Source organism: Pseudophryne corroboree, chromosome 11 (assembly GCF_028390025.1).
Source record: "Pseudophryne corroboree isolate aPseCor3 chromosome 11, aPseCor3.hap2, whole genome shotgun sequence".
Lineage (NCBI taxonomy): Eukaryota > Metazoa > Chordata > Amphibia > Anura > Myobatrachidae > Pseudophryne > Pseudophryne corroboree.
In genome coordinates, this window is record NC_086454.1 from 343,012,710 (window position 1) to 343,031,510 (window position 18,801).

Below are 18,801 nucleotides of genomic sequence, written 5' to 3' on the forward strand. Positions count from 1 at the left end.
AGTCACACGGTTAAATGAAACCAGTGTAAGATTGAACAAAGAAAAGGACCCTGTTGAAGTAGACAGTCCAGTCGAGGTAGGAGCCAAGGCTCCTCTACCGACAACAGTTGTAGCCGTATCTTCAAGTCATGGGTGGCCCAACCAGAGCCACCGAGAGGACTAGCACGCATATTCTCCTCCTGTGTTACCGAAAGTGAGGTAGAAATAGAAAAGGAGGCAGGATAGAATAACCAGAAACTTCCAGGAGCCCTAAGGGCATCCTCGGCTACTGCCATCAGAGCTCACGTCCGTGAGTAGTAAAGGGTTAAAGAGTCAGTCAGAACGCCCTGAGGTCGATTCGAAATCTCCGCCCACAGCAGACCAGCTGACAAAACTCCGGGGAATGTTCCCTCACCCAGGAGTCTGACCTGGTGGCCTGACCTGGAAAGAAGATTGTTGTCCCCCGCTCAGAGGGGAATGTAGGCGACCACTCATTGCGTCGCAACTTGACTGAAAAAATAGAGTACCTGATGCCGAGGAAGGAAAAATCCTCTGACGGACCGTGTTGAAAAAAACGTCTACGAGGAGCATAAATTGGATCTGTGTCGAACCAGAAGCTCCTGGATCCTCCGGATCTTCAGAAGCCACGTAATGTACAGAGTGGGATAGTAGCAGTAGATTGTCCCATTAGGGAACCAACGTCAACCCCTTGAAAAAGAGTTATTCTGTGATCTTCCTGAACCCTGTGGGAGCGAAAGGAAAGGACTTACAGTGAAAATGAGAATCCTGTAATGCGACTCTGAGTAAAGCCCGATGAGGAAACCCAACGGAAATCAGTAAACAGGCATCCCTGAAGACAAGGGACGCGTAAAACTCCCTTTCTTGTTCAACTAGCAATCACAGACTGAAAGGATTCTAAGGCCAGAATAGGCCTGGCCGAGCCAACTGGCTTCGGAACGTGAATAGAAAAATAAGATTTTACTTACCGATAAATCTATTTCTCGTAGTCCGTAGTGGATGCTGGGGACTCCGTCAGGACCATGGGGAATAGCGGGCTCCGCAGGAGACAGGGCACATCTAAAAAGCTCTTTAGGTCACATGGTGTGTACTGGCCCCTCCCCCTATGACCCTCCTCCAGGCTTCAGTTAGGTACTGTGCCCGGACGAGCGTACACAATAAGGAAGGATCTTGAATCCCGGGTAAGACTCATACCAGCCACACCAATCACACCGTACAACTTGTGATCTGAACCCAGTTAACAGTATGATAACAAAACGAAGTAGCCTCTAAGAAGATGGCTCACAACAATAGTAATAACCCGATTTTTTTTTTTTTTTTTGTAACAATAACTATGTACAAACATTGCAGACAATCCGCACTTGGGATGGGCGCCCAGCATCCACTACGGACTACGAGAAATAGATTTATCGGTAAGTAAAATCTTATTTTCTCTAACGTCCTAGTGGATGCTGGGGACTCCGTCAGGACCATGGGGATTATACCAAAGCTCCCAAACGGGCGGGAGAGTGCGGATGACTCTGCAGCACCGAATGAGAGAACTCCAGGTCCTCCTTAGCCAGAGTATCAAATTTGTAAAATTTTACAAACGTGTTCTCCCTTGACTACGTAACTGCTCGACAAAGTTATAATGCCGAGACTCCTCGGGCAGCCGCCCAGGATGAATGCCACCTTCCTTGTGGAATGGCATCTACATATTTCGACTGTGACAGGCCTGCCACAGAATGTGCAAGCTGAATTGTACTACAAATCCAGCGTGCAATAGACTGCTTAGAAGCAGACGCACCCAGCTTGTTGGGTGCATACAATATAAACAGCAAGCCGTCCTAACTATATATATATATATATATATATATATATATATATATATATATATTTATTTTTAGGGCCCTGACAACGTCTAGTAACTTGGAGTCCTCCAAGTCCCCAGTAGCCTCAGGCACCACAATAGGTTGTTTCAGGTGAAAACGCTGACACCCCTTTAGGAAGAAACTGGAGACGAGTCCCAGTTCTGCCCTGTTCAAATGGAAAATTATAATATGGGCTTTTGTAAGACACAGCCGCCCATTCTGACAGTCGCCTGGCCGAGGCCAGGGCTAACAACATGGTCACTTTCCATGTGAGATATTGGTCAACAGCATGGTCACTTTCCATGTGAGCTATTTCAAATCCACAGATTTGAGCGGTTCAAACCAATATGATTTTAAGGAATCCCAACACTATGTTGAGATCTCACGGTGCCCCTAGAGGCACAAAAAAAAACTGTATATGCAATACACCCTTTATAATCTGGACTTCAGGAACTGAAGTCAATTTTTTTTTTTTTTTTTCTGGAAGAAAATCTACAGGGCCGAAATTTAAATCTTAATGAACCCCAATTTGAGGCTCAAAACACTCCTGTTTTCAGGAAGTGCAGAAATCGACCTAGTTGAATTTCCTTCGTGGAGCCTTCCTGGCCTTACCCACGCAACATATTTTCACCACATGTGGTGATGACGTAGTGCGGTCACCTCCTTCCTGGCTTTAACCAAGGTAGGTATGACCTCTTATGGAATGTCTTTTCCCTTCAGGATCAGGCATTCAACCGCCATGCCGTCACACGCAGCCGCGGTAAATCTTGGAATATACATGGTACTTGCTGAAGCAAGTCCCATCTTAGCTCCCCAGGCCCTTAGTCCTCTGTGAGCATCTCTTGAAGTTCCGGGTACCAAGTCCCTCTTGGCCAATCCGGAGCCACTAGTATAGTTCATACTCCTCTATGTCTTATAATTCTCAATACCTTGGTTATGAGAAACAGAGGAGGGAACACATACACTGACTGGTACACCCACGGTGTTACCAGAACATCCACAGCTATCGCCTGAAGGTCTCAAGACCTGGCGGAATACCTGTCCCGTTTTTTGTTCGGGCGGGACGCCATCATGTCCACCTTTGGTCTTTGCCAACGGTCCACAATCATGCTGAAAAACTTCCCTATGAAGTTTCCACTCTCCCGGGTGGAGGTAATGCCTGCTGAGGAAGTCTGCTTCCCAGTCGTCCACTCCCGGAAAGAACACTGCTGACAGTGCTATCACATGATTTTCCGCCTAGCGAAAAATCCTTGCAGTTTTGACACTGCCCTCCTGCTTCTTGTGCCGCCCTTTCTGTTTACGTGGGCGACTGCCGTGATGTTATCCCACTGGATCAATACCGGCTGACCTTGAAGCAGAGGTCTTGCTAAGTTTGGAGCATTATATATTTGCTCTAAGCTTATTTATGCGGAGAGAATTCTCCAGACTTAATCACACTTCCCTGGAAATTTTTTCCTTGTGTGACTGTTCCCCAGCCTCTCAGGCTGGCCTCCGTGGTCACCGGCATCCAATCCTGAATGCCGAATCTGCGGCCCTCTAGAAGATGAGCACTCTGTAATCACCACAGGAGAGACACCCTTGTCCTTGGATATAGGGTTATCCGCTGATGCATCTGAGGATGCGATCCGGACCATTTGTCCAGCAGATCCCATTGAAGAGTTCTTGCGGGAAATCTGCCGAATGGAATTGCTTCGTAATAAGCCACCATTTTTACCAGGACTCTTGTGCAATGATGCACTGACACTTTTCCTGGTTTTAGGAGGATCCCGATTATCTCGGATAACTCCCTGGCTTTCTCCACTGGGAGAAACACGTTTTTCTGGACTGTGTCCAGAATCATCCCTAGGAACAGTAGACGTGTCGTCGGAAAAAGCTGCGATTTTGGAATATTTAGAATCCACTCGTGCTGTCGTAGCACTACTTAAGATAGTGCTACTCCGACCTCCAACTGTTCTCTGGACCTTGCCCTTATCAGGAAAGCGTCCATGTTTCTTTTAAGAAAATTCATCATTCCGGCCATTACCTTGGTAAAGACCCGGGGCGCCGTGGACAATCCAAACGGCAGCGTCTGAACTGATAGTGACAGTTCTGTACCAGGAACCTGAAGTACCCTTGGTGAGAAGGGCAAATTTGGACCTGTAGGTAAGCGTCCCTGATATCCAGTGACACCATATCGTCCCCTTCTTCCTGGTTCGCTATCACTGCTCCGAGTGACTCCATCTTGATTTGAACGCTTGTATGTAAGTGTTCAAATATTTCAGATCTCACCGAGCCGGTTGGCTTCAGTACCACAATATAGTGTGGAATACTACCCCCTTCTGTAAAAGGGGTACTTTGATTATCACCTGCTGGGAATACAGCCTGTGAATTGTGTGAGGGGGAGACGTCTCGAATTTCTAATGTACACCTGGGATACTACATGTAGGATCCCGGAGTTCCCTTGCGAGTGAGCCCACTGCGTGCTGAAACTCTTGAGATGACCCCCTACCGCACCTGAGTCCGCTTGTACGGCCCCAGAGTTATGCTGCGGACTTGGCAGAAGCTGTGAGGGGCTTCTGTTCCTGGGAATGGGCTGCTTGCTGCAGTCTTCTTCCCTTTCCTCTACCCCTGGGCAGATATGACTGGCCTTTGCCCGCCTGCCCGTATGGGGACGAAAGGACTGAGACTGAAAAGACTGTGTCCTTTCTTGCCGATATGTGACTCGGGGTAATAAAAGGTGGATTTTTCAGCTGTTGCCATGGCCACCAGGTCCAATGGACCGCCCCTTTATACAGCAATACTTCCATATGCCGTCTGTAATCTGCCTCACCTGACCACTGTCGTGTGTTCGTCTGGCAGATATGTACATCACATTTACTCTTGATGCCAGAATCCAATATATGCCTCTGCGCATCACGCATATATAGAAATGCATCCTTAAAATGCTCTATAGTAAATAAAATCTTGTCCCTGTCAAGGGTATCAAAATTTTCAGTCAGGAAATCCGACCAAGCCCCCTCAGCGCTGCACATCCATGCTGAGGCGATTGCTGGTCGTAGTATAACCCAGTATGTGTGTATATACTGTTATGATATTTTCCAGCATCCTATCAGCTGGCTCCTTGAGGCGGCCGTATCTGGAGACGGTAACGCCATGTTTTTACAAGCGTGTGAGCGCCTTATCCACCCTAAGGTGTGTTTTCCAACTCGCCCTTACTTCTGGCGGGAAAGGGTATACCGCCCATAACTTTCTATCGGAGGAACCCCACGTATCATCACACACTTCATTTAATTTATCTGATTCAGGCAAAACTACAAGTAGTTTATTCCCACCCAACAAAATACCCTTATTTGTGGTACTTGTGGTATCAGAAATATGTAACACCTCCTTCATTGCCCTTAACATGTAACTTGTGGCCCTAAAGGAAAAATACGTTTGTTTCTTCACCGTCGACACTGGGGTCAGTGTCCGTGTCAGTGTCTGTCGACCGACTGAGGTAAATGGGCGTTTTTACAAGCCCCTGACGGTGTCTGAGACGCCTGGACCAATACTAATTTGTCCGCCGGCTGTCTCATGTCGTCAACCGGCTTGCAGCGTGTTGACATTATCACGTAATTCCATAAGTAAGCCATCCATTCATGTGTCGACTCCCTAGAGAGTGACATCACTATTACAGGCAATTTGCTCCGTCTCCTCACCAACATTTTCCTCATACATGTCGACACACACGTACCGACCTATAGCACACACACAGGGAATGCTCTGATAGAGGACAGGACCCACTAGCCCTTTGGGGAGACAGAGGGAGAGTTTGCCAGCACACACCAAAATGCTATAATTATACAGGGACAACCTTTATATAAGTGTTCCTCCCTTATAGCATTTAATATATATTTATATCGCCAAATCATTGCCCCCCCTCTCTGTTATAACCCTGTTTCTGTAGTGCAGTGCAGGGGAGAGCATGGGAGCCTTCCCCTCAGCCTTTCTGTGAGGGAAAATGGCGCCTGTGTGCTGAGGAGAATAAGCTCCGCCCCTTTCTCGGCGGGCTTTTCCTCCCGGTTTTTTAATACTGGCCTGGGTTAAAATACATACATATAGCCTTAATGGCTATATGTGGTGTATTTCTTTTGCCAAATTAGGTATTTATATTGCTGCCCAGGGCGCCCCCAGCAGCGCCCTGCACCCTCCGTGACCGTGTCAGTGAGCCTGTGAGACAACAATGGCGCACAGCTGCAGTGCTGTGCGCTACCTCTATGAAGACTGAGAAGCCTTCTGCCGCCTGTCACCGGACCTCCGTCTCTGCCGTCTTCAGCGTCTGTAAGGGGGATCGGCGGCGCGGCTCCGGGACGAACCCCAGGCTGACCTGTGTTCCGACTCCCTCTGGAGCTCAGTGTCCAGTAGCCTAAGACTTCAATCCTCCTGCACGCAGGTGAGTTGCAAGTCTCTCCCCTAAGTCCCACGTTGCAGTGATCCTGTCGCCAGCAGGTATCACTGATTAGTTTAAACCTAAAAAAGACTTTTCTAAACAGCTCTATAAGAGAGCCATCCAGGTTGCACCCTACTCGGCCGGGCACAGAAACCTAACTGAAGCCTGGAGGAGGGTCATAGGGGGAGGGGCCAGTACACACCATGTGACCTAAAGAGCTTTTTAGATGTGCCCTGTCTCCTGCGGAGCCCGCTATTCCCCATGGTCCTGACGGAGTCCCCAGCATCCACTAGGACGTTAGAGAAACAAAGGCCTGAGAACTGTCCCGATTCAAATGATATGTAAAAAACAGGGATCAACACCCTTTGCGGTTAGAAGCATATGGAGCGCCGCCTGCAGTATGACTCTCTTGTCATCGTAAATCGGCCAACCCCTGCCGAGGGACTCCTGAGACGGTTGTACTCCCAAATCTAGTCTGTAACCGCCCAAGCCTTCTCCCACCGACCTGCGTCTACCCTGGGACCCTCCAGGTGGTAGGAAAGTCTGACCTTTAGTGTGTGTATAGGATGATGTAAAATCAGACTGGACCGAGGATGTTGAACCTCTGCTTCAGCCTTTTTGCCCTGAGATCCCCTGGCGACAGAGATATCGCCCGTGTGGAGTCGAAAGCCTGAAAGGGCACGGTAAAACTCTAAAGGAAAGACCGGTAAAGGTCTGTCTTGGAGCTGGGGCAGAAGTAGGAGAAAGCAAAGTGGACTTACCTCCAATGGTTCAAGAAATCCTGCAGAAAGTTTCTTCCCCTGAACCATCTGCCCTATATATATCTATATACACACACCACAGTGAACCCATGCACCTAATAGGGCAGATAAATACTGTGCACCTAATAGGGTAGATAATTACTGTGCACCTAATAGGGTAGATAAATACTGTGTATTTGTAGGGTAAAGAAATACTGCACAGTAGATTTTTAATTATTAATGAGCTGAGTCCCAGCTCCTGTAATAGAGCAGATTCCCTGATCTAAATGTCTGAAATGGGGCAGAGGACTCCCCTGCAGGAGGAATGTAGCCAAAGCAAGATGTAACAATATTTCTGCAGCACACTGCACAGAAAAGCTACAAACTCCAGAGACAGGTGTGTTGCCTAGAGACAATGAGAGCTGGGAGCCTCCATCGGGGGGAATAAGCTTCACCCCCCCCCCCTCATACCTTATACATGTAAAGAATCCTCCCTGCACAGCCAGGAGAGGAAAGGAGCTTTCAGTGGCCCGGGGAGCGTGGAGCGGCGTCTCGTCATGCTGCAGCGGCTGGGGAGCGGAGAAAGCCCGCCGTACAGAGCGGGAGTTAGCTCCGCCCCCTCCGCTTCGGCGCCAAATTCAAATCCGCTGTATAGTAAGCGGAAAGCGCCCATGCATCCCCCGGCTGCCTGTATGCTGCGGCCGGGGAGCGATGTGCGGCCGGGGAGCGGAAAGCCTGAGCCCGCCGAACGGAGCGGGAGTTAGCTACGCCCCCCTGCTCCGGTCACTTTCAAATTAAAAACCGCACTATCACCCGGCTGCCTGTGTGTATGCTGCGGCCGGGGAGAGTGTGTCCTTTGCTGGAATCGAACCCTAGCTCGTGGGCATCGTAACCATAGGTGTTACCACTCTGCCATGAGAGCTATGCTAATTATTACACAGATATATGATATATGTAAATTTATCACCCGGCTGCCTGTATGCTGCAGCCGGGGAGTGAAGAGCGCTGAGCCCGCTTACAGAGCGGGCTGAAGCTCTGCCCCCCACATAATGGCGCCAATTTCAAATTAGTAAGCCTTTCATGCACTCCAGCCTGTCTGACTGGAGAGTATAGGGGAGCCTGTCCATCCATGTATTAAAACACTGAAACTGAAAAATGTAAAAACATACATCAGTCTGGAGGGGGAGGGGGGGAGATTGTACTCACCGCTTCCTTCCGTCAGGCGTTTCGACCCAGCGGCCCCGACACGCGCCGCACGCAGCGGTGTCCGGCCATTTTTGATACTCACCGCTGCCATGCTGCCGGAATCTTCTGCTGGATGGAGTGGCCCCGACACGCGCCGCACGCAGCGGTGTCCGGCCAACTCAGGAGAGCTCAGTGTCTCCCTCAGCCGGGGCCCATCCCGAGCCGCACGCAGCTGCGATGGGACCCCGCCGGCAGCTCCCGCGGTGCAGACTGGCAGTGGCAGAGCTGCCAGTCTGTGAGTGTGTGAAAGAAAAATAAAATAATAAAGAAAAAAGAAAAAATTCTTCAGCTAAACCCAAGTGAACCAGCTACCTCGGGCACTAAACTAAGACTGGCTTGGAGGGGAGATAGTAGGGGAGGAGCTAGCCACAGTGTGAGAATTTTAAAGTGCCAGCTCCCAACTACTGCCTACTATTTCCCCATTGTAACTACACTCCAGTGGCCCCTAGTGGATGAAGGAGAAAGGATCATTGGAATCCCATTTTTTGGGAATTCTATATTTTTTACTGGGTGTAGCCCAAGCCTCTTCCATGATTTCCGTAAGCTGGATTGACCCTGGAAACTCAGTCTTCCCTGCTTTGCGCCGTTTAACACAGGCTCTGCTGAATCCTCTAAGGCTAGAATAGCCTTTAATTCTCTAATTATCTCAGCTATATCCATTGAGCTAAGACCTTCTACTTGTTCTTCGTATGCCGAAGTAGAGTATATAGAGCTTTCATCATCCGATGAATCATCCTGTGTAGCCTGTGAAGTTGATGGTTTACTTACACTTGGTTTATCAGCTGGTCTTTTAGGAGAAGCTGGTGAGGAGAATGATATACCGTAAGTAGGGAGCTGCATGTATGGGTAATTTGTGTACCCCCTTCCTGGTAGTGAAGCTGTAGGAATTACCTGTTCAGCTATACTGGACAAGGTCTGTGCAAACATCGCCCAAGGTGGATCTATCTGTATCTGACGTTGAACAGGGATCTGCCTTGTAATCTGCTGAAACGCAAAACAATTTGCACATAACCCATCCTGTACCAGATCCTGAGAGGATAATACAGTTTTGCAAGACAAACAAGATATGAGTGTTGGTGTTGCTGTGAGTGTACCCTCGTCACCTTTGCCGCTCTTAGACATGATAAATAATCAGCACTTTCACAGTGTACTACACAATTTGTGACTGTAATCACTTTAACCTTCTAAAGTGATATCAATCTGACCATACCCATGCACCGGCATTGAGGATCAGAAGAAACAACTGACAAACATATATTAAAGTCAGCAATCACACTAGCAGTCAGTCACATGTTATATATTAGTCATATGAGCACATAATCAACTACAAACACATTTTAAAGTATGTAGGAGTACATATTACTGAATTCTGCTTTATGCAGATCTTAAAGTATTTAGACGCAATGCGAAGAAAACCACAGTAATGTACACAGACTAATATGCAATAGGCACTTAAATTTAACTATCCATACTGACAAAAAGTAGATAGAAATTTAGTGCTGTATAACCCGTACTCAGTAGAGTGGGATACAGGGAGACTCACCTCACTTCCAAGATCGATCAATACGTTAGCGAACGCTGAGTGGTTCCAGACGCTACTAGTGTGCACTGCCGCTCCGGGAACTCTTAAGTGGACACAGACGCACCGGTCATACAGACGCCTGTATTGCGACCGGGTCTCCTCGCGGTAGCGCTTAGTGAACACAGACGTAGCGGCCTATGCTGCAAACGAGACCCCTTGTGGTAGCGTCTGAGACGGAAGTGAGGCAATCAGTTCATGGCGGGAGACTCGCGGAAACTGGTCATGAGCGTCTAACTCCCCACCGCTGACATCAACCCTAGGGATCGCAGCCTCATGCTAATCCTGGTGCCTTATGATCCCTAAGGCCTAGCGCTGGAGCACCCGTGGTGGCGGCGCGTCAGCTACTGTTTGGTAGTCTCCTCCCAATACAGTGCGGCTGTGTCCGTATTCCCCGACTACGTGGTACCGATGCCTTACCTTCTCCCTGTGCTCCGGCCACAGCCTGGTAACGTCTGCTGGACCTGCTAGTATATCCGACACAGACGCCCGCCGAGACAGCACAGTACGCATGGGTAAGCGTTGTTGCGACCCGGCGGAGAGTTGTTGGAGCGACTCTTTCCAATATGCGTATAAGACGCTGTTAGGAAAGATCACTCAAAAAACATAGTAAGACTATAAAAAATAAAATAAGAAAGCTTAGGGCTGCCCAGAACAGCAGCCCTCTGACCATGGTCCGGCTCCTGCCGCACCAAACAAAAAACTGATTTGCCTGAGCCAGTGGGCGGGGTTATATGGACGAGCCCGTTGCATCCTGGGAGGAATGAAAGCTTGTGATCGTCTGGTGCCAATCCGCTGTCGCTCCATCATATCCCAATGTTATCCTGTGGATAACCTGTGGACCCTGGACATACATACTACGCCGCATGGCATTATACTACGCCGCATGGCATTAACCCTGCCGGGGCTGTGCTAGGTCTCCGACATCCAACAGTGAGTGTACGTATGAGGTAAAAAGGCAGGGGGATCCACTAGGCAGATAGATAGATAGATAGATAGATAGATAGATAGATAGATAGATAGATAGATAGATAGATAGATAGATAGATAGATAGATAGATAGATAGATAGATCTATGTAACAGCAGGCACACGTACAAATGCATTTTATTTTTATATATACTATAAAAGGTCTGCCACCACTGGTTCCCACAAGCCTTTATACCTTACCAAAATTAATTAGTAGTGCAGCCTAACCCTAAACTCCCCTCACAGCCTAACCCTAACAATCCCAGCGCAGCCTAACCCTAAACTCCCCCCACAGCCTAACCCTAACAATCCCATCGCAGCCTAACCCTAAACTCCCCTCACAGCCTAAACCTAACAATCCCAGCGCAGCCTAACCTTAACAATCCCCTCGCAGCCTAACCCTGACAATCCCATCGCAGCCTAACCCTAACCTCCCTCGACAGCCTAACCTTAACAATCCCATTGCAGCCTAACCCTAACCTCCCCCAACAGCCTAACCCTAACAATCCCATTGCATCCTAACCCTAACAATCCCAGCGCAGCCTAACCCTAACCTCCCCCCACAGCCTAACCCTAACAATCCCATTGCATCCTAACCCTAACAATCCCAGCGCAGCCTAACCCTAAACTTCCCCCACAGCCTAACCCTAACAACCCCATCGCAGCCTAACCCTAACCTCCCCCCACAGCCTAACCCTAACAATCCCATCGCAGCCTAACCCTAACCTCCCCCAACAGCCTAACCCTAACAACCCCATCGCAGCCTAACCCTAACAATCCCAGTACAGCCTAACCCTAAACTCCCCCCCCACAGCCTTACCCTAACCTCCCCCCCACAGCCTAACCCTGACAATCCCATTGCAGCCTAACCCTAACCTCCCTCCACAGCCTAACCCTAACAATCCCAGCGCAGCCTAACCCTAACCTCCCCCCACAGCCTAACCCTAACAATCCCATTGCAGCCTAACCCTAAACTACGATGATGCACAGGGGATGGGACCCAAACCACGATGATGCACAGGGGACTGGACCTAAACCACGAGGCTGCACAGGGGACTGGACCTAAACCACAATGCTGCACAGGACACTGGACCTAAACCACTGTATGCTGCACAGGGGACTGGACCTAAACCACTGTATGCTGCACAGGGGAGTGGACCTAAACAACGATGATGCACAGGGAACTGGACCTAAACCACGATGATGCACAGGGAACTGGACCTAAACCCTGATGATGCACAGGGAACGTGACCTAAACCACGATGCTGCACAGAGAACGTGACCTAAACCACGATGCTACACAGGGAACGTGACCTAAACCACGGTGATGCTGCACAGGGGACTGGACCTAAACCACGGTGATGCTGCACAGGGGACTGGACCTAAACCACGGTGATGCTGCACAGGGGACTGGACCTAAACCACGGTGATGCTGCACAGGGGACTGGACCTAAACCACGGTGATGTTGCACAGGGGACTGGACCTAAACCACGATGATGCACAGGGAACTGGACCTAAACCACGATGATGCACAGGGAACGTGACCTAAACCACGATGATGCACAGAGGACTGGACCTAAACCACGATGATGCACAGGGAACTAGACCTAAACCACGATGATGCACAGGGGACTGGACCTAAACCATGATGATGCACAGGGAACTAGACCTAAACCACGATGATGTACAGGGGACTGGACCTAAACCACGATGATGCACAGGGGACTTGACCTAAACCATGATGATGCACAGGGAACTAGACCTAAACCACGATGATGCACAGGGGACTGGACCTAAACCACGGTGATGCTGCACAGGGGACTGGACCTAAACCACGGTGATGCACAGGGAACTGGATATAAACCACAATGATGCTGCACAGGGCTCCTCACACGCTGGGTGCAGAGCCAACATGCGTCTTTTCAGGGATTATTTTATATATAATCAAAAGCAATCCTCCGGATAGGATATAAGAGTTGGCTGTCAACCATTTTGTATGTTTTTCTAAACACTTTTATTGATTTTTTTATATTTTTAAACAAGAAAGATGCCTGATGAGGTTTAGGAGTCAGTGAGTGTTATTATCTCTGCAGTGACGATCTGCAATAACACCCCAGCAGCCATTCTGTAATTATCTATGTAGTGCATGTAACTGTGCTGTCTGACAGATTCGGTGTAACCGGGATATAATAGTGACTGGCATGTGCTGTACGGATCTGGGACTTACACACAAAGACAGCCCGGATCCAGCTTTGCACACAGCCCGGTGCCACATATACAGCCTTGAACAGGGAAAAACCGGAAGGCGTTTAGATAAAGCCTTGACTCCCGAACATATTTACCTCTGTGGCTCGCTCACTCAGCCCTCTCAGGAGCAAGACGACCACGTGAATGGCTGCCCTTCGCACCTGCGCCTCCGGGTCAGTACGGATCAAGGCTGATAGACAGGAGCTCACCTGTAGAAAGGGAAATAAATGCAAGCTGTGTTACAGGTATACGTGACTGAAAACTGCATCACTAGGATATGGTCACGCCAGCGGTCAGAAATGCGTCAAAGCCGCGGATTTCTAATGTGACAATATGCCGAGTCCGCACCCACTCAGCAGCGATATGTATCCGGAATGATGTTGCCCCTCTCACACCAAAGCAAACACATGGTGACACAGCTAAAACAGTTATGGTGGAACAGTTTCCCCCAATTTCTTCCGCGTTTCGCCGTCTGAGCATTTCATCACTTTAGGACACTGCGGCTCCCGGCTGGAACACCAGGGCCCTAAAACACCCGTGTGACCTCATCCTCGGCAAGGTGCAGAGAGAGTCATTGGGAAGATATCAGTAACCTACCTCATGGATGATAGGTCCCAACGAGAACTGTAACTGCTGGCAGAGCTCACCAAGGTTGGAAAGGCTGCTAGCCCTCAGTGAGCCGTCCGGGTCCCGGGAACCCCTCAGGAAGACATTAACCAGAGAGTCTCTGTGCTGGAGAATCATGTTCCCTGCAGATGAAGGAATGGAGTAAAAATGTGTGAGCTCGTTCCATTATGTTCTATCGTATTGTAATAACCCTGCCGATAGGGAGCATCTTATAATAACAGACCAGGGCTGTCCACTACTGCTACACGCCTGTCAGCGGCATCCGGGCTGTGGGCAGTTCTGTATGCACACACTGACGATGCGGAAAACAGAATGTGTCACCACACGACTGTATGTAGCAGTATACACTAAAGACCTGAGGGCACAGCTTACATGGGACACAAGGTTAAACACGATCTAATGACGGCAATATCTAACGTACCAGCCGACATACTCCCAAGACTAACACGGAACACCTCCCACATAGGAAAAAAGTGCGGAGGAAAGCACCGCGGCCATAGCCGGTGTAAGAAACGCCTCGTTAATGCTCTCACACTTACAGCTACACATGAACGCTCTATATGACACGCACTGAGAGGAGATTACAGCTACACATGAACGCTCTATATGACGCGCTGAGAGGAGATTACAGCTACACATGAACGCTCTATATGACACGCGCTGAGAGGAGATTACAGCTACACATGAACGCTCTATATGACACGCTGAGAGGAGATTACAGCTACACATGAACGCTCTATATGACACGCGCTGAGAGGAGATTACAGCTACACATGAACGCTCTATATGACGCGCTGAGAGGAGATTACAGCTACACATGAACGCTCTATATGACACGTGCTGAGAGGAGATTACAGCTACACATGAACGCTCTATATGACACGCTGAGAGGAGATTACAGCTACACATGAACGCTCTATATGACGTGCTGAGAGGAGATTACAGCTAGACATGAACGCTCTATATGACACGCGTTGAGAGGAGATTACAGCTACACATGAACGCTCTATGTGACACGCTGAGAGGAGATTACAGCTACACATGGACGCTCTATATGACACGCTGAGAGGAGATAACAGCTACACATGAACGCTCTATATGACACGCTGAGAGGAGATTACAGCTACACATGAACGCTCTATATGACACGCTGAGAGGAGATTACAGCTGCACATGAACGCTCTATATGACACGTGCTGAGATTACAGCTACACATGAACGCTCTATATGACACGCTGAGAGGAGATTACAGCTACACATGAACGCTCTATATGACACGCTGAGAGGAGATTACAGCTGCACATGAACGCTCTATATGACACACGCTGAGAGGAGATTACAGCTAAACATGAACGCTCTATATGACACGCTGAGAGATTACAGCTACACATGAACGCGTTATATGACACACGCTGAGAGGAGATTACAGCTACACATGAACGCTCTATATGACACGTGCTGAGAGGAGATTACAGCTACACATGAACGCTCTATATGACACGCTGAGAGGAGATTACAGCTACACATGAACGCTCTATGTGACACGCTGAGAGGAGATTACAGCTACACATGAACGCTCTATATGACACGCTGAGGGGAGATTACAGCTGCACATGAACGCTCTATATGACACGTGCTGAGAGGAGATTACAGCTACACATGAACGCTCTATATGACACGCTGAGAGAAGATTACAGCTACACAAGAACGCTCTATATGACACGCTGAGGGGAGATTACAGCTGCACATGAACGCTCTATATAACACGTGCTGAGAGGAGATTACAGCTACATATGAACGCTCTATATGACACGCTGAGAGGAGATTACAGCTACACATGGACGCTCTATATGACACGCTGAGAGGAGATAACAGCTACACATGAACGCTCTATATGACACGCTGAGAGGAGATTACAGCTACACATGAACGCTCTATATGACACGCTGAGAGGAGATTACAGCTGCACATGAACGCTCTATATGACACGTGCTGAGATTACAGCTACACATGAACGCTCTATATGACACGCTGAGAGGAGATTACAGCTACACATGAACGCTCTATATGACACGCTGAGAGGAGATTACAGCTGCACATGAACGCTCTATATGACACACGCTGAGAGGAGATTACAGCTAAACATGAACGCTCTATATGACACGCTGAGAGATTACAGCTACACATGAACGCGTTATATGATACACGCTGAGAGGAGATTACAGCTACACATGAACGCTCTATATGACACGCTGAGAGGAGATTACAGCTACACATGAACGCTCTATATGACACGCTGAGGGGAGATTACAGCTGCACATGAACGCTCTATATGACACGTGCTGAGAGGAGATTACAGCTGCACATGAACGCTCTATATGACACACGCTGAGAGGAGATTACAGCTACACATGAACGCTCTATATGACACGCTGAGAGGAGATTACAGCTACACATGAACGCTCTATATGACACGCTGAGAGGAGATTACAGCTGCACATGAACGCTCTATATGACACACGCTGAGAGGAGATTACAGCTACACAAAAACGCTCTATATGACACGTGTTGAGAGGAGATTACAGCTACACATGAACTCTCTATATGACACGTGCTGAAAGGAGATTACAGCTACACATGAACGCTCTATATGACACGTGCTGAGAGGAGATTACAGCTACACATGAACGCTCTATATGACACGCTGAGAGGAGATTACAGCTACACATGATCGCTCTATATGACACGTGCTGAGAGGAGATTATAGCTACACATGAACGCTCTATATGACACGTGCTGAGAGGAGATTACAGCTGCACATGAACGCTCTATGTGACACGCGCTGAGAGGAGATTACAGCTACACATGATCGCTCTATATGACACGCTGAGAGGAGATTACAGCTACACATGAACGCTCTATATGACACGTGCTGAGAGGAGATTACAGCTACACATGATCGCTCTATATGACACGCTGAGAGGAGATTACAGCTACACATGATCGCTCTATATGACACGTGCTGAGAGGAGATTATAGCTACACATGAACGCTCTATATGACACGTGCTGAGAGGAGATTACAGCTGCACATGAACGCTCTATGTGACACGCGCTGAGAGGAGATTACAGCTACACATGATCGCTCTATATGACACGCTGAGAGGAGATTACAGCTACACATGAACGCTCTATATGACACGCGCTGAGAGGAGATTACAGCTGCACATGAACGCTCTATATGACACACGCTGAGAGGAGATTACAGCTGCACATGAACGCTCTATATGACACACGCTGAGAGGAGATTACAGCTACACATGAACGCTCTATATGACACACGCTGAGAGGAGATTACAGCTACACATGAACGCTCTATATGACACACGCTGAGAGGAGATTACAGCTACACATGAACGCTCTATATGACACGTGCTGAGAGGAGATTACAGCTACACATGAACACTCTATATGACACGCTGAGAGATTACAACTACACATGAACACTCTATATGACACGCTGAGAGGAGATTACAGCTACACATGAACACTCTATATGACACGCTGAGAGGAGATTACAGCTACACATGAACACTCTATATGACACGTGCTGAGAGGAGATTACAGCTACACATGAACGCTCTATATGACACGTGCTGAGAGGAGATTACAGCTACACATGATCGCTCTATATGACACGTGCTGAGAGGAGATTATAGCTACACATGAACGCTCTATATGACACGTGCTGAGAGGAGATTACAGCTACACATGAACGCTCTATATGTCACGTGCTGAGAGGAGATTATAGCTACACATGAACGCTCTATATGTCACGTGCTGAGAGGAGATTATAGCTACACATGAACGCTCTATATGACACATGCTGAGAGGAGATTACAGCTACACATGAACGCTCTATATGTCACGTGCTGAGAGGAGATTACAGCTACACATGAACGCTCTATATGTCACGTGCTGAGAGGAGATTACAGCTACACATGAACACTCTATATGACACGGGCTGAGAGGAGATTACAGCTACACATGAACGCTCTATATGACACGTGCTGAGAGGAGATTACAGCTACACATGAACGCTCTATATGACACGCTGAGAGGAGATTACAGCTACACATGAACGCTCTATATGACACGCTGAGAGGAGATTACAGCTACACATGATCGCTCTATATGACACGGGCTGAGAGGAGATTATAGCTACACATGAACGCTCTATATGACACGTGCTGAGAGGAGATTAAAGCTACACATGAACGCTCTATATGACACGTGCTGAGAGGAGATTACAGCTACACATGAACACTCTATATGACACGCTGAGAGGAGATTACAGCTACACATGAACACTCTATATGACACGCTGAGAGGAGATTACAGCTACACATGAACGCTCTATATGACACGCTGAGAGGAGATTACAGCTACACATGAACGCTCTATATGACACGTGCTGAGAGGAGATTACAGCTACACATGATCGCTCTATATGACACGCTGAGAGGAGATTACAGCTACACATGAACGCTCTATATGACACGCTGAGAGGAGATTACAGCTACACATGATCGCTCTATATGACACGTGCTGAGAGGAGATTACAGCTACACATGAACGCTCTATATGACACGCTGAGAGGAGATTACAGCTACACATGAACGCTCTATATGACACGCTGAGAGGAGATTACAGCTACACATGATCGCTCTATATGACACGGGCTGAGAGGAGATTACAGCTACACATGAACGCTCTATATGACACGTGCTGAGAGGAGATTACAGCTACACATGAACGCTCTATATGACACGCTGAGAGGAGATTACAGCTACACATGAACGCTCTATATGACACGCTGAGAGGAGATTACAGCTACACATGATCGCTCTATATGACACGGGCTGAGAGGAGATTATAGCTACACATGAACGCTCTATATGACACGTGCTGAGAGGAGATTAAAGCTACACATGAACGCTCTATATGTCACGCTGAGAGGAGATTACAGCTACACATGAACGCTCTATATGACACGCTGAGAGGAGATTACAGCTACACATGAACACTCTATATGACACGCTGAGAGGAGATTACAGCTACACATGAACGCTCTATATGA

The 18,801-nt window shown here is 48.3% G+C and overlaps 1 protein-coding gene across 1 annotated transcript in view; it reads right to left on the reverse strand.

Annotated features, from left to right (window-relative positions):
• Nucleotides 1–18,801, reverse strand: part of TANGO6 (transport and golgi organization 6 homolog) — a 164,895-nt gene that overhangs the window by 23,973 nt on the left and 122,121 nt on the right. The window contains exons 16-17 of the mRNA XM_063945922.1: nucleotides 13,633–13,784; nucleotides 13,131–13,244 (exon numbers count right to left, since the gene is read on the reverse strand). Of these exons, the coding sequence (XP_063801992.1) occupies nucleotides 13,131–13,244; nucleotides 13,633–13,784 (266 nt within the window). The remainder of the gene's footprint in view (nucleotides 1–13,130; nucleotides 13,245–13,632; nucleotides 13,785–18,801) is intronic.